The sequence below is a fragment of the Fukomys damarensis genome, unplaced genomic scaffold (genome assembly GCF_012274545.1).
Source record: "Fukomys damarensis isolate Sample0158 unplaced genomic scaffold, DMR_v1.0_HiC HiC_scaffold_10, whole genome shotgun sequence".
NCBI lineage: Eukaryota > Metazoa > Chordata > Mammalia > Rodentia > Bathyergidae > Fukomys > Fukomys damarensis.
The window spans coordinates 15,948,927-15,964,176 of record NW_022900922.1 but is presented as its reverse complement, the minus strand read 5'-3'; the positions used below and the strand labels follow the sequence as shown (position 1 = coordinate 15,964,176).

Sequence of the window (15,250 nt, the reverse complement as noted above, 5' to 3'; positions counted from 1 at the left end):
GGTACTAGGGATGGAACTCAGGACCTTGTGCTTGCAAGTCAGGCTGCGGAACCACTGAGCTAAATCCCTGGCCCAAGGGGGTCTATTTAGCCTTTTACTTATAAGGATGGAGCAGAGGCTTCCTGCTCATTGGATACCATCCCCCAAACCAGAAACCTGTCCATAGGATATTTGCCACTGTGGATTCTGCACCTTCCTCAGGTTGAATAAGCACCCTGGAAAGCAGGCCCTTCCTTTGTCTTCCTCCTCCTCCTCTGTCCCAGCTGTGAAGTGTGTGTCTCTGTGTCCTGCCAGGGCCCCAGGTGTGCTCTGTGTGTGTTGGATCTGCTTCCTGCCCTCCTCCTGCATCCTGACAGAGGAGCCCCACAGAGTTCCTTCTTGGGCACAAGAGGTGTCACCCAGCAGGAGGAGCACGCTCCTGATGAATGGCTGATGAGTTCTGACTCACAGGACTTATGTGTGGATTGATGAGGGGTTTCCTGTGGATTGTCATCTATTAAAAAACCAGTCCTGGAGGGTTTGGAGGCACAGGGAGAGAAGTCTTCAGGACATGTCTCAGATGTGAGACTGAGTCCTCTGTTTAAAATCAGGTCAGCGTGTACATTGTGGTTTTCAGTTTTAACTATTATGCAGTCGATTTTCTTATCAGAGATAAGAATGCACTAATTTGCCTCTTTTTTTGAGTTACCAGTTTTTGATAAATGAACACTTGATTTTGCCAAGGGGCTTTCTCTTCTCTTTTTCTGTTGAAACCTTTTTTCTTACTAAACCGTCACGGACATGATTTTTCTTAGAAATTATATTATGATTAAAGAATTTATTTTTCTAAGCAGGATGGACACAGCTAGAGTTTTGTAGTCTGCTGGAACTGCTAGCCACAGCAGTTTCCGGTGTGTAAGTGGGAACTTCAGGAAGCTTGGGGGCTTTCTGTGTCTGTGCCTTGGGCATCTTGCACTATGGGTAGGCAGGTGGGAGAACACAGTGTACTGAGTTGACTGTTTTTATGGCCACAAATCCCACTGATAAGGACCAGGCTAAGACAGCAGAGAGTTTCCAGATTAGCACTTTGTACTTTCTGACCACTCAACCAATGGGCAAAATTGTCTAGATTACCACCCACATGTGTGTTAACACATTACTTGTAATGTGTGGACACGACACTCTATGGGTATGTTGATGCATTCTGATATGTGTTTAAGCTCTTGGAAAGGATGGGGAGGATCCTCTAGAATGTGGCCTCTTGTCTTCCCACACGTCTGTGGCCCTACTTTGTAGACTGTGCTCCTAGGGCTGCCATGCCAGCAGAAGCCTGGGTGAGTACTCTTACCATGTTTCTTGTCCTGGTTTACTGTGTTTGGGGTTAGAATCTGGAATTTATTTACTGTATATCACCAAAATAGCAGTCCCAGCTACAACTCTCAGATTGAGAATATGGATGACAGCCTGGGAAGTGGGCATTCAGTATTGAGGACAAGGCCTGACTTTGGAGCTAGGGATCAGGGACCAGGGGGTCCAGCGCTAGGACTGACCTGGAGACAAGAAGTGACCTGGTAGCCAAAGGTCAGAGCCCAGGGACAAGGATTGGCCTGGGTCTTTAGGTTCACGCATGTCACCTATTTTTTTGGCCTTAGAAAGTCAGCAATGGCTTTCATTTTCCTTATCTGTGAAGAGGAGAGACTTTCTAGCAATGAGATTCCTCGATTCTGTGTTCTCATTTTCCCATTATCTCTGGCTCTGTCCACCCAGTCCACTACCCGGCTCCAGTGCGCATAAACTACAGCAGGGGCTTATATGCTGGGTTCTGCTTCAGTGCTGTGCTTTTAGAACCTCTGAAATTTCTTTAGAGCTGGTTTTCAGAGTGTTTTTTAACCTATTTTTGGTGCCTTGAACATCTGTCTGATAGAAAACAATCTCATCTTTTTCCCTTGGTGCAGCAAAAGTCCTTTGGAGGGAAACTTGTTTTCCCTCGTAATTGCCCCTTTCTTTTGTTTGCTCTCTTGTCTCTTCTGTATGTCTTAAGCTGACCATGTACCCAGCTTGCAGCATTGCTGATACCAAGGAAAAGGACCAGCCAGGCAGGTGAGGCCTTCAGGATGGCCATGGATATGGTTCTCACAGGGTTGTCCCTTGGTTGATGCGGCCTTTCAGTGCAGATTGTCATTCTTGTGTTTGCTACCTTGAGTAAAAGGGACATGGGTAGTGGTGGGGGAGAGCTGAGCCTCAGGGTACCCTTCCTCATGTCTCTGAACTGCATGTCCTGTGAGATTATGCACACGGTTGGGAGTCCACATGAGCCCCATGGTCTACAGTGTTGTCACAGGGAAAATAAGTGCTTTGAGGATATCCTTAGCCAAACAGGTATTTGTAGAGAAACCGATTCTTCTGGAAAATGTAAAAAATTCGGAGTAAAAAAGGAGACTGCTGGAGACCGTGTACAACAAACTGCATTTATTACATTTAGACCCTGTAATGCACAAAGGCAAAATGATCAATCTTTAAATTCTGAGAAGAGCTATATGAAGATTTGAAAATGATGATTACAAGCCAGGTGTAGACTTCATTAATGCAAATCAGCTTCTGTTAGATTTTATTGTTTAAGACTGTTTCACAGTATTTTCTCACCTATTTTTTAATCACATTGATAATTTTAAATAAAAATAAGTATTTCACCTATAACATCTGATGTTTTATTTGATTTACTTTTAAATTGCTTTTTACTACTCTGAATTTCCTGTTTTTTATCTCTAATAATGAATTGCTTAAGATTCCTTATTTAAGGGGACAGTTTCTCAAAGGTGAATAAAATTTTCTGTCATACTAGATACTTGGTGACAAATATAAAGTGTTATTTACATACCTTTGCATTGGAATAGATATACTTTTTTCTAGTCCTGTTTTTGCCCTGGTCTTCCCTTATGTAGTATATTATTATGACCTTCAGAGAAAGAACATTAGTTTTTTTTTTCTTTTAAGCACAGTAAAATTGCATTCAATTTGAGATCAACCAAAAGATTAAAATGAAGCTGAGTGCCTGTCCTTTGATTTTAAATATATTCCTTTCACTTCCTTGGCTACCTTCCCAGCAAGGATGACTGTCCTACCCAGGGCGGCTGTGCATTTGCTGAAGCTCCATGCTAGGAAGGGTTTTCATGCAGGGATGCTCAGTTTCCTGCCCAGTATGACCTGTCCGTGGAAGGTACCTACCCTCCCTGGACACCCACAGGTGGTGGATGACACAGCTGTCAGCAGAACCCCTTCTGGGAGTCTCCTGGTCTGTACTGAGAGTCCCCAAGCTAAATACCTTTCCAGACTGGCCTGTCTTGGCCATTAGGGACCGTGTGCAGAGGCAGGTAGACAGGCAGAGGTTGGTGGGCACCCAAGCCTGGTCCTGTGGGTATCTGTGATAGAGATGAATGGAACATAGGCCTGTGGTCTCTAGGGGCTAGAAAAGACTCAAGCCAACCTGCAGCACAGCCTGCTGGATTGTAGGAGGCAACAGATCCTGTTTGTTCCCATTGGGTCCTGTCAGTACTGTCCAGACATTGATCTGTGAACTGAAAAGGGAGGACAAACAAGAGGAAGACACAGAAACCCCAGTTGAGTGAGGAGACCCTGAGACCCCGCTTGAAACATGAATTTCTTGTGTCCTGGAGTGTGGAGAAATGGGGTGAGTCTTCAGTCAGGGTAGAGGACCCAAGCCCTGGCACACAGCACAACACCCCTTCACTCCTCCCTTATGTTTCAGGTTGTGGGTTGTCTTGTTTCCACATCACTCTCAGGTGGCAGGTCTTGGATGATATTTTTTAAAAAGCTCCACTGTGAAGCTGTGTTCTTCCATATTACAACAGGATTAGGGTTACTTTTTACCCTCAGCCTTAGGTAGCTTAGACTAGGAAGAGATATCAGCAGCAAGGCAGTCTGCCCAGGGAACTGCAGGTTGGGACTCACTACCAACAGAAGGCCTGGTCTGTGATGTGAGGGGCTCTATCTCCATCGGTCAGGAATGGGAGACCGAGCCAAGGAGAAAGAGAGAGGGAGCCTCTTGGTGGATGGGGTCTTGAAGTTGGGCTCAGCCGGGCCTGCTGAGTTTTGGGAGTAGCAGTGGAGAACCATGGGGCTGTGAGGCTTGGTTAGATGTGCTGGCCCTTTTGCACACTAGCCCTGAGTCAGCCTGGATCACAGATGGGTGACTGTCCTTCCTGCTAAATGTGCTCCTCTCTTGGCCTCCAAGATCATGGCTGGAGTCTGGGAGAAGCTGCATGTGAATACTTAAAGACCATGTTCAGAAGCCCGCTATTCATATAGCCATCTTAGGGTGACATGCGCCTGCCTGCATTTCCTGTGCTGTCGGAACACATGCCGTATATATTATATGTTTTCCTGCTGCTTTGGTGATGAAGCGCATGTAAAATTTTTATCTTTGAATATTTGCTGTTAGGCATTTCTGCTTAACCCATTCATTTTCACTTTTAAAACATTTTCTAAAACTCTTTCATTTTCATACCTCTTTCCGAAGATTATAGAGATGGCAGGAATGCAGGTGGCTGGTGACTGTCATCACAGCTCACTCTTCTGTTTCTGTCCTCTCACGCATGCTGTTTGCACTTGTAATTCTGCACACATTTGGCTGCCTCCCGTGTATGTGCTGCTTACTGCTGGGGCATACACACTTTTCTTTGAACCCTGCTGCCTGTGCTCCTGGGGTCTCCAACCCCACAATTTTGTACAATACAGAAATAACCAAGATAGTTCTTTAGTCCAGTGTTTTTTAAATTATAGGTTGTGACCTGTTATTAGATTGTGAAGCCAATTTAATATCACATTCACATAAAAAATAGACTATTCATTCTGTCCCTCTGGAGAGGCTATTGTGACCCTGATTCATGATGTACAAGGTATAGCATGGTAACACACATTTGCTTGTACTGTACCATACCACTAGGCTTGCTTTTTTTTTATGGTTGATTGAGATTATGTAATTCAGGCTATCCTTGAACTCACTATGTAGCTCAGACTGGCTCGAACTTTCAGTGATCCTCCTGCCTCAGCTTCCTGAGTGCTGGGATTATAAGCATGTTCCATCACACCCAGTTACTACTAGGCTTTTATGAAAGAAATGTCAATTACAGTCTGTCTCTGATGCCACAGTTCAGTGCCCTGAGAAGACTCATCATGGCAAGGCAGGCCTGCAGAATCTGCTGGAGGAAATACTCCTGGACATGACATTTGTGGTGGGTGTTTCATCAGACCTGGCTGCTGAATACAGAGGTTCTAGCTTGGAGTCCCATGGGTTCCTCCTGGCATTGTTCAAGATCTCTGTGGTGACCCTCCCAGTCCCCAGGTCTAGAGAAGTGTTGTTTCTTTGATCTAAAATGTCCCCCTAAGCCTCAGATATTCAAAGGTAGGACATTTGAAAGGTGAATGGATTGTGAGGGCTCTGAATTTCAGCCATGAGTTAATTCATTGATTAGGTTATGGTTTAATGACATTATTTGGAGGTGATAGAAACTTAGGAGATGGGACCTGGTTGAAAGGCGGAGGGGGGATGTGACCTTGGGGACTGTATCTTGTGTGCCCAGTCCCTTCCTCTCTGGCTCTTTCCCTTTTTCTCTGCTTCTTGGCTGCCATGAGGTAAGCACCTTCCTACCACCATGTCCTCTACACCTTCCTACCACCATGTCCAAGTGGATCAGCTGCCCCTTCTCTAAGTTGACTTTCTCAGGTATTTGGTTGCAGTGACAAAAATATAATTTGGTAAAGTTCTGTAGGATCTATCCATGCAACTCCACCGCTTACCCTCAAGGCACTGAGCTCTGTTTTTAGTGATATACTTATGAATAAAATGATAACATCATCTCCCTGCCTCACTCCCAGAATGTGACCTCCAGGGTTCAGTGTTGGCCTGTATTGCCCTGTTGTGCATGCCTGCAGGATCTTGTGTTACACCCAGCACATGGTCAATACCTCCTGTGCTCTGATGGCTTGAACCTGAGCTAGCCCATGACTGCATGGCATCAGAAGCTCTGGGGTAATAGTCTTATCCCAGAGGAGGAAGGATCTGTAGGTACAGGGCACACGTGGACTGAAAAGGATCAGAGCACTGAGAGCCCAGCAGAAACCTTGTCTTGTCCTGTATCTACTGTTCTGCTTGGACACAGATCCACCCAACCCATGTGTCTATCCTTGCCCTCTGCCCCACTCCAGGCATGGAATTGGGCGGGTAGGTGCAGAATGGGGATGAGACCTCCTGGGCATCCCTTGATTCTGTCTGGATCCAAGCTATTTGGTGCAGGGGACAGATCTGGCCTGTTGGATGAGTTAGCACAGCTCTCCAGAATGCTCTCAGGCCACTGGTATGGACCTGGGAAGGCATCCAAGCCTGCATGTGGTTTCTTTCACAGAAAGGAGGAGTCAGGGTCCTATGCTCTATGGCACAGTGGTGTTTTCTACTTATCCCTGAAAACACAGGAGCATAAAGGGAGAGAGTGGAGGATCAATAAGTGTTACTAGAATTGTCTTTTCCTGGAAAACAGATTTCCAAAAAATATTGTAGAAGCATTTCATTAAATGTAGAAGAAACAGCTGTCACTGGCCAGCTGCCGTGGTACAATCCCATAGCCAGGCTTGTGGGTTTTGGAGCTAACTTCTTATTTAAGAGGCTGGGCCTCTGTATCCCAGTGTCACTTCCACAGCAGCCAGCTAAGATGAGAAGGTCGATATCACAGGACAATCTATTGCAGCAAGAAGCAGCTGAGCTCTGAGATAGAGACTTAATTCTTTGGCCTTAAATAGGTGATGGGCAATGGAACCTCAGCTTCCTCCTCCACAGTGGGAAAGGAACATGGCTTCTCTGTGACTGTAGCGGGCTCACCCTGGGAAGGCCCTCTTGCAGCACCTACTGGCATCTGCACTATCCTGAGCCTTCACCACTGCACATTTGATCATGTAGATGTGGCTCTCATGTCACATTGGCACCTGGCTGGTTCCTGAGAGGGCAAGGCCTGCCCAGCCCCAGGGCCCTTGTGCACACACAGGCCCTCTGTGCTCATCCCAGAGAGCAGCATGGGCGTGCCCTTCTTTGTTCAGGTGTCTGTATGGTGCCCTGAGAGAGATCATACAGATCTTCTGCAGAGAGCAGCCTTGGACTGCCTCCCCCTCGGCAGCCTATAACTTCTTTTCCTGGGGGTGATGTGCATACCAGGCCAGCACCAAGCCAGGCTGTATTTCTTTGTCACCCTCACAGTTACTTAAAACTATGAGCTCCATTTGGGCAGGGTTGCCCCTCTGCCATGCCTTCTTTTGAGTTTGTTTTATCCACAGAACTAGAACTAGAACCCCAGTCCATTGTTATGTGCTAGAGAACCTTATGCTTGGCCTTATCTGTTGATCAGCCTTATCATAGTGAATGGACAGGCAGGCCACTGTGGGGTCCTCTCCAGGAAGAGACCTGTGTGTGAGAAATGGTCTGGCTGTGCTTATTGGGCTACCTCTGAGCACCATATTGTTTACTTTCTCTATGGGATCAGGTACGCTAATAGCTGCAAGTAACCCTTAGGTGATCTCACTGAGCGATGCTTTGCTGTCCTGTTCTTTGAGGGAGTTATCATTTTGTGTTATAGAGGCAGGAGGAACTTTTCCCTCCCCCTATAACATTAGATAGTTGAGTCTGCTGAAATAAGCAACAAGGGATGAAGGAATATGAGAAGAGATAAAAAGGCATTCTGTGCATGGGGCATCCAAGGATGAAAAGTGATATCAGGAACCTAGTGAGATTTAGGAGCTCATGACCCCTTTTCAAATGGTAGAAGGAATAGGGGTATGTGGCAAATTAGAGGAAAAGTGAATGGCTGAGGACGGTGAGCAGGCCCAAAGAACAGACAATAGTCCCGGGACAAGGTTCATCTGGATAGGATGGTATTGGAACTACTCTCTTTACTGAAATCTGCAGTGATCTCCTTTGGGTGACAGGGTATCCAGGGATAGGACTCAGAGCAGCTGGCCATGTCCTGGGGGACCCACAGGCTTCAGAGGACAGCCTGCCCATGCCTGCTGCCTCCCAAGTGTGTCCACGCTGAGCTGTGTGTTCTGAGCCCCAACAGTGTAAACGTTTGCTTACATGTTATCTGATGTTCCATTACAGGATACTTCATAGTTAATTTATACATTATCTTTTTCACTTTCTGGAATGCTTTTTGAGCATTAACTATAATTCCTGGAAAGTGGAATAAGCAGGGGACATCTCCTGTTATAGAAGTATTAATGCTGCCATAGTTATATTTTTGTATGCTTTGGTTCTGCTTGGTCCTCTAGACATATCTCTGAGCTCCAGGCCATGGCCATTCTTGTTGGAGACTGTAAATATTGGGATCCCCACTCTCAGGCATGATGCTGGCTAGTACTGTTGTCAGCTAGCTTGTTGATTGAAATTGCTATCCAAGGGAAAAAGCCATGGCCATTAATTTCTTAAAATAACACTTGCTGCAGCCTCTGATATGAATACCTTTGTCTTGTTTTCCCTTGTCCCACCTGTCTGCTCTGCTCTTTTCAGGGAAAGTACGGTGGCCAGACTTTAACCAAGAAGCCTATGTTGGGGGGACAATGGTTCGCTCTGGGCAGGACCCCTACGCCCGCAACAAGTTCAACCAGTTGGAGAGTGATAAGCTGCACATGGACAGAGCCATCCCTGACACCCGGCATGACCAGTGAGTACCCAGCCAAGCCCTGGCTTTCATACAGGCCTGTAAAGTTGTTTCTACTGTGTTGCTAGACTGTTCCCATTGCTCTGGGAAACTGTGTGGTGTTCTTCACAGTGTCATCAAACTGGGAAAGATCTTAAGGCATGGGACAGTGGGACTCCCTTAGGAAGCAGAAGGTTGTCCTGCCATGGTTCACAGACCAGGGCCTGCTGGCCAGAGACTGGCCTCCTATTTGCCAATCACTTAATATTTTGAAGATCCATTCACAAAATTTTCCATTGTTCTCAGCCTTGGAAAGAAGTGTGAAGTGCTGTTTATTGGGACTGTGTAAGTTGGAAATGTTTGGAGATTGGAGAGGAAATTACCCATCCAGCAGAGATGGTGCTAAATGGAGCAGAAACATAGGATACAGGAGTATGGTGAGCACTCCATGCCCAGTCCTGAAGGAAAGGCCCTTGCTTATGTCCTTTCTTTTGTATTTTAGAGATTGGGAAAGATGGGTAGGGGTTTATCCAGCTCAGCTCAGGTCAGGGCAGTATTTTACCCCCACTAACTGGGAAGGAGATAGTGTTGACTCTTAACACATGCTGGTGGTTTTCCTTGTTGATGAAAAAGGATTCCCTTTCCTGTTGTCAGGGAGCTTCACCAGCAGTGTTGTGCCAGGGCCGTCCTGTCCCACTCCCCTTTTCAAGCAGCTCCCTTTGGATCTGGTCACTTCTGTTCACCACAGTATCTCATCTTCAGGAAATATGCTTCATTGTCCTTCAGGACCAGAGAAGTGTTTAGGATGTCATAGGGACATGTGTGATCATAAGTAAACACGGTGTACATGGCATTAAGAATCTCATCATTTCCCTAAAATCTACTCCAGAAGATTATCTTCATTCAGTTTTTCCTGTCATCCACTAATTTATTTTTTAAGGCAATTTTACTCAGACCTTATGCAAGTGATGGCGAACCTTTTAGAGCTTTCAGTGATAACAAACAGCCTGCTGTGGCATGTGTGCCATAGGTTCGCCACCACTGACTTATGCTGTGCTTCTAGTTAAATTTGGCTGCATTAAATACCAATTTGAAATAAGGGCTGCTGGTCTGGGGTTGGGAACTCTGTGGGTTCCCAGGCCTGGAGCTGTGTGGGCAGCTGTAAATGGGGACATGCCCATGTCTCTGGGGAAGGTCCCAGTGCATTTTGGAGCATCCTGATATGTGTCATCACTGCTCTCCACCCCAGACTAACTGGCCTGTGCCAGACGACTCACAGGAACTTCATGACATTTGACAGTGGATGTGATAGTTATCTTCGTGCCACAGAGGGAATATTAGTGACCCAGAGCCACAGACCCAAGGCCAGGGTATCTGTTGGGCTTTGAAAAAGGGTTCAGCCTTCCCCAGGCCATAGAGTCTGGGGGATCTAGGACAAAATCTGACCTGGGACTTGAGTGGACTGCTTGGAATTTCATTCCTGTGGGGTGAGTTTCAGTCACCACTGGTTTCAGTGCTGGTTTCTCTCCAGGCTGTCATTGTTGCTGCTCTGCCTTTGAGCTCAGTGAGAATCACAGGCTTTTTGGGGTCCACAGCAGGTGGGTTGAACTTCTCTGCTACCTCTGTTGCAAGTCCCTGCAAAGTCCCCGAAACTATATATACATAACTTTTCCTGATGTTCTTGGAGTAGGAGTCTGCCCAAGCAGATGTTTGCATATGCATCCCTTGGCAGAAGTGGGTTAATTTTAGTGCAGCCTCTGCACTATACTATGTATGTGCCAGAGGAGCAGCTGGGAGGCCTTCCATATTTGTGGGATTTGGGCTAAATTAAATTCTGTTTGAAGTCAATTTGGTACCTGGAATGGAGCAGCTATGAACCTTGAAGAGTCAGTTTGAGGACAACTGTGTTACTGAATGTCAGTTGAGGAGTTAAGACATGTTTAGGGATCCCTTCCGGGTATCTAATGGAGAGTAAATTGAAGAGAACCATAGAACAGAGAGCCTTGATGGCTGTCTGGGTGCCTGGCTGGCTTCTGCTCCAGCCCTGACAGTGCCCAGAAGTGCTGATGGCAAGCCAGCTGTGCAACTCTCATGCTCCTGTTGGAAGGATGACTTAAAAATCAGCTCTAAATGGGTGACTGACCCAGTTCCCAGGAAAACAGGTGCCCTTGTGCTGGGCTCCTCAGTTCTTGGGAATCTGAACCATGTGTGATAATTTAGAAAGTAAATTTTAAAAATCTTTCTTTTTTTCCTTTTTTTTCTTTTTGGTTTCTGCAGTTTCTCCCTTTGTGTAGGTCTAATGCCTGCACAGTAGAATTCAGTCCACAGCTGTGACAAGGTGAAAACAGTGAAGGTGGAGGTTAAAAGCAAGAATTTTGGAGGCTTATAGGCCTAGGCGGAATCCCATATCCTCCAGCTCTCCTGTGGTCTTTGTCTTCTGTAAAGTGACACCTTAATATGTAATCCATGAGGACTGGACTACACACGAGGACCTGCCTCAGCAAGGCCTCCTGGGACCTCTTCCCAGAGTGCAGCCCCCTGACCTAACCCAGGTCCCACCCCTTCCCCACTTGATTTTTATCCATTGTTCTTATCACTACCTGCACACTGTATGGTTCATTTATTTATTTAGTTTTTCCTCTTCATCAGAATAGTGTGGTGTTGTTCCTCCCAGCACTCAAAAACTCAGTACTTGTTGAGTGACTGATTGTTTAGCACAGTGCCTGGTGCATATTCAGTACCAGTACATTGTTGACATCAAGAATCACAGAAGAGAAGAGGGTGAATGGAGCTCACAGAAACTGCAGAGGAACCGCAGGACCTCCCTGTGTTGTCTCCAGGACTGGAAAGCCACCCCTTGTTACCTTGGGGACAGATAGGAGCAGCAGGGATTCAGAGCTGAGGAACACTCAGGCCGTTTTGTTTACTTTTTTAAATGTATAGAAATATTATGCTAAGAAGGAATATATACATGAAAGCAGGAAGCTGTGCATGAATTTAGGACTGTCAGGTGCTTGTGGGTGACAGGGAGGAGGTAGCCTGTCCTATACTGCAAACATAGTTTTTCACCCTAAAAAAGGTGCAATTTTTGTCCACCTTACTTCATGTTATTTGAAATTCCAAGTAAATTACCAAGATCAAGAAAGAAATCAGTGGGGATTCTGAAAGTGTCTTTTTGAGCACTTGTCCTCTGTCTCCCTGTTGGGATGTTGTTGGCATTGTCCATGGAGAAGATGATGGGCGGTGGCCTTGAAAGAGAGGCAGGTCTGTGCCCACAGTGGAAGTGGGGCAGCACTTCCAGGACAGGAGGGCTGAGGATTCCAGGCCATGGCTGGGGTGGGAAGAGGTATGTCTCAGGACTGAGAGAGGAGGCTGGGAGGGAAGCAGGCTGAGGCTGTGTGGGGTAGAATTTGGACACACCCACTTATCTTGGTGCAGGAGCGCTTGTGCTGTGGGGATGGACATGTGTGTGGCGCTTAGGAAAAAGGACTTAGTGGGAGCTGTATTTGGAAATATTCAGCGTATGTATGGTATTTAGAGCCATGAGCCTGGATGTCATCCTCAAGGGAATGGACGCCAGTGGAAATGAGAAACCCATGGGCTGAGCCCAATGTGCTATCATCAGGCCTTTATCTCTGGGCTACAGTAACAATGCTTGGGGGAAATCTGCTCTGTAGATGCTCTCAATCCTAGGCTCTTCTCAGAGATTGGAGTGTAATTTCCTACTGCCATGCAACCACAAAGTCAACAGGAGCCTCCTAGGGTTTCTTATTCAGTGTTCCTCAGCCCAGAGTGGGGCCATCCCCAGAGTCAGGTGAAAGACTGGGGGCTCTTGGACTGTCAGGAACCCACAGGGGCTCCTGGCATCACTGGTTGGTGCCGGTGATGCTGTATTCTGGGTAGCACTGACAGTCCTGCGCACTGAAGAGACATCCTGTCCCCCTGTACCAGCAGGGCTCCCAGCCACACCTTTTGTCTACATGACCCCTTCCTCCCTGCTCAGTATAAACATAGAGTGGAGTTGCTGCCTCTTTACTGCTCTTGGTGGAACTTGCCTTTTCTATCAGCCAGCCCTCTGAGGAGCATGGAAAGTAAGCCCCTTGTGAGCTCTGTGGACCACGCAGCCACCTGAAGTTCCTCTGCCTCTGTGGGCAGCAGAGCCCTTGGAGGTACAAGTGTCTATAGACTATGGTGTGTTGGCCCAGTTCATATGCAGAAGTCCTAAGCCTCCTGTGTGACTGTATCTGGAAAGAGCCTTCTTGGAGATGATTTTGGCTCAGTGAGGTTATGATGCAGCCAGACGTGTGCGTATGAGAGGAAAAGAGAGGGACATTACTGCCTGCCATGTGAACCCACAGGGCCTAGGACCTTGGACTCCAGTGCCCTGAGGAAATTAACATCTCACCTGTTATGGTGTTCTGTTACGGTGGCCAGTGGCTGAGTGGGAGGGCCAGGCCCATCCAGTCCTGAGGTGACTTGAGAAGTCACTTCCATTTTCTGAAGTTTTCCAGTGCCTCCCTCAGTGCTAGTGGGATGCAGGACCTGGGAGATACCCAGCTGTCTCCAGGGTGGGCATTAAGGGGTGTCCAACTCCCATCTTCAGCCTACCCAGGATCAGACCTCTTTCGAGGAAGCTCATCTGATGGAAAAGTCAAGTGCAGAATCAACCAACCCAGGGAATTTGTAGAGCCTCATTCTCTCTGCTGGGGAAAGCTTGAGATGGTTTACTTTGAAATTGTTTATGAAAGTAAAGTCAAATAAACCTTTATGGGGAGGGAAACATTATCTTTGTTTTCTTTTTCCCCTGTGACTGCAACAGCAGTTCTTTTCATGTTTCATTAAACCCCTTAATAATGAAAACTCCTCTGTAAAGGAACAGGTCCCCTCCAGGTTTAGGATGTCTGAATCATGAGACTGTCTCCCTGTTTTTGCCATTTCCTTTACCACTAATTTTCAAACGTGAGGTTTTAGAATATGTTTGGTCTCAGAGTAGAATTCTGCCCTGGCCAGCAGCAAAGGAGGCTTCTCTGAGGGAAGTGTGTTCACATCACACCAAATGGATTTTTCCAGCAGACTTTAAATCAAGAGTACCTTATCTTTACTCCATTTAAAGTGCTCAGCTTTGCTTTTAAGAATCGCTACACTAGTGCCCCTCTTTGGAACTCCTAGTTCTAGTACAGCCTGGCGGGCATCACTGGTGGATGCCTTCAGGTGGCTTTTTTAGCAGGGCAGGTTTGGAACACTGGTCAGCAGTCTCTTGCTGGAGTGTCAGCGTCCCCATTGCTGTTTTGAGAGTTGGTTAGGGTTGAGGACTGTGGGGAAAGGCACCAGCAGACACCCACAAACATTGCTGATGCCAGGAAATGTTTTTACATTGAGCTCAGCTGGGGTGGGTTTGGCCATAGCTTTGGTTAAGGCAAATGTTACGGGCTTGGGTTTTTCTCTTTGGGGGCCAGGAGATCTGGGACTGTGACAAGGAAGGCGGGGGGTCTAGGGGACCCTGGACTTGTCTTTACTTTTTGGCAGTTAGTGACATTCCATTAACACGCCCCAGCCTTTGTCTGTCCCAGGGGAGGCCATCACTTTGTGACAAGCTGGCCAGCCTCCCCTGCTGTGTGCCGATGGAGACCAAGTCCAGGTGACTGAGGTACCACCTAGGGCATTGCATGTGATCTTTCTCTGATCCCAGGTGGCCTCGCTGGCCCAGTGGCAGGTGGGGCTAGGCTGAAATTTCCATATGTCCTCTATCCCTCTTAAGTTCTTTGCTGTACTCATTTTCTTTTTAATCCCTGTACCTCAGTGTGGATGTATTTCTGTTAGCTTCCTTCCTGTTCACTGATCTCTCCCTCTGCTATATCTAATCTCCCTTTAAATCCATCTACTGAATTCCTAACTGTGTTTTACTGTGTCTGAACAAATTCAGAGAGATATTTAAAGGCCATAGCTAATTTCTCAGTCCTTCAAAGAGAATTTAGTTTTGTCCTCTGCAGTTAAACCAGGGCAGATCACTTTAATCACCTTTAGAGTGATAGGTATAAATGTGGGCTTGGTCCAGGTATGAGAGGTCTGGTCAATTTCCAGTTCTCATTTGCCCTGTTATCTAGCAAGCCCCGTAATGACTTGTGTCTAGATGGCCCCCCAAAGCCTCTTGTGGTCATAGGTGGGGCTTTTCAGAGGTGGCTAGATCTAGAGTATGTGATGCTGGGATCAAGGATGAGTGATTACTAAATTAGTTCACTGATTGATTTGCCATCACTCTGGGTGTGGATAATGGGAAGGCCCTAGGCCCTCCCCGGGGGTGAGTGCTGCCTGCCTTTAAGGGGCGTGCCTTGCTTCCTTGTTGCCTTGCTGCTTTCTGTCTGCTGCCTGCCATGAACTGTTGCCCTCTGCCATGCCACCCTGCCTTGGAGTGAGCCAACTATGAACTGAAACCTCTTCACACTGTGAGCTACAATGAAGCTTTCCTCCTTTGACTTTGGGTGTTGGGTATTTTGTTTCACCAACGAGAAAAGTAACTAAGACAAGCTTTGAGTTGTGCTTCATTCCTACCTGGCACAGTGTACCTCAGGAAG

At 46.9% G+C, this 15,250-nt stretch overlaps 1 protein-coding gene across 2 annotated transcripts in view; it reads left to right on the top strand.

Annotated features, from left to right (window-relative positions):
- The window catches only part of Galnt2 (polypeptide N-acetylgalactosaminyltransferase 2), a 127,536-nt gene that overhangs the window by 69,252 nt on the left and 43,034 nt on the right, over positions 1-15,250 (top strand). For both annotated transcript variants that reach the window (XM_010621919.2, XM_033761861.1), the window contains exon 3: positions 8,549-8,702. In XM_010621919.2, coding sequence (XP_010620221.1) covers positions 8,549-8,702 — 154 coding nt within the window. The remainder of the gene's footprint in view (positions 1-8,548; positions 8,703-15,250) is intronic.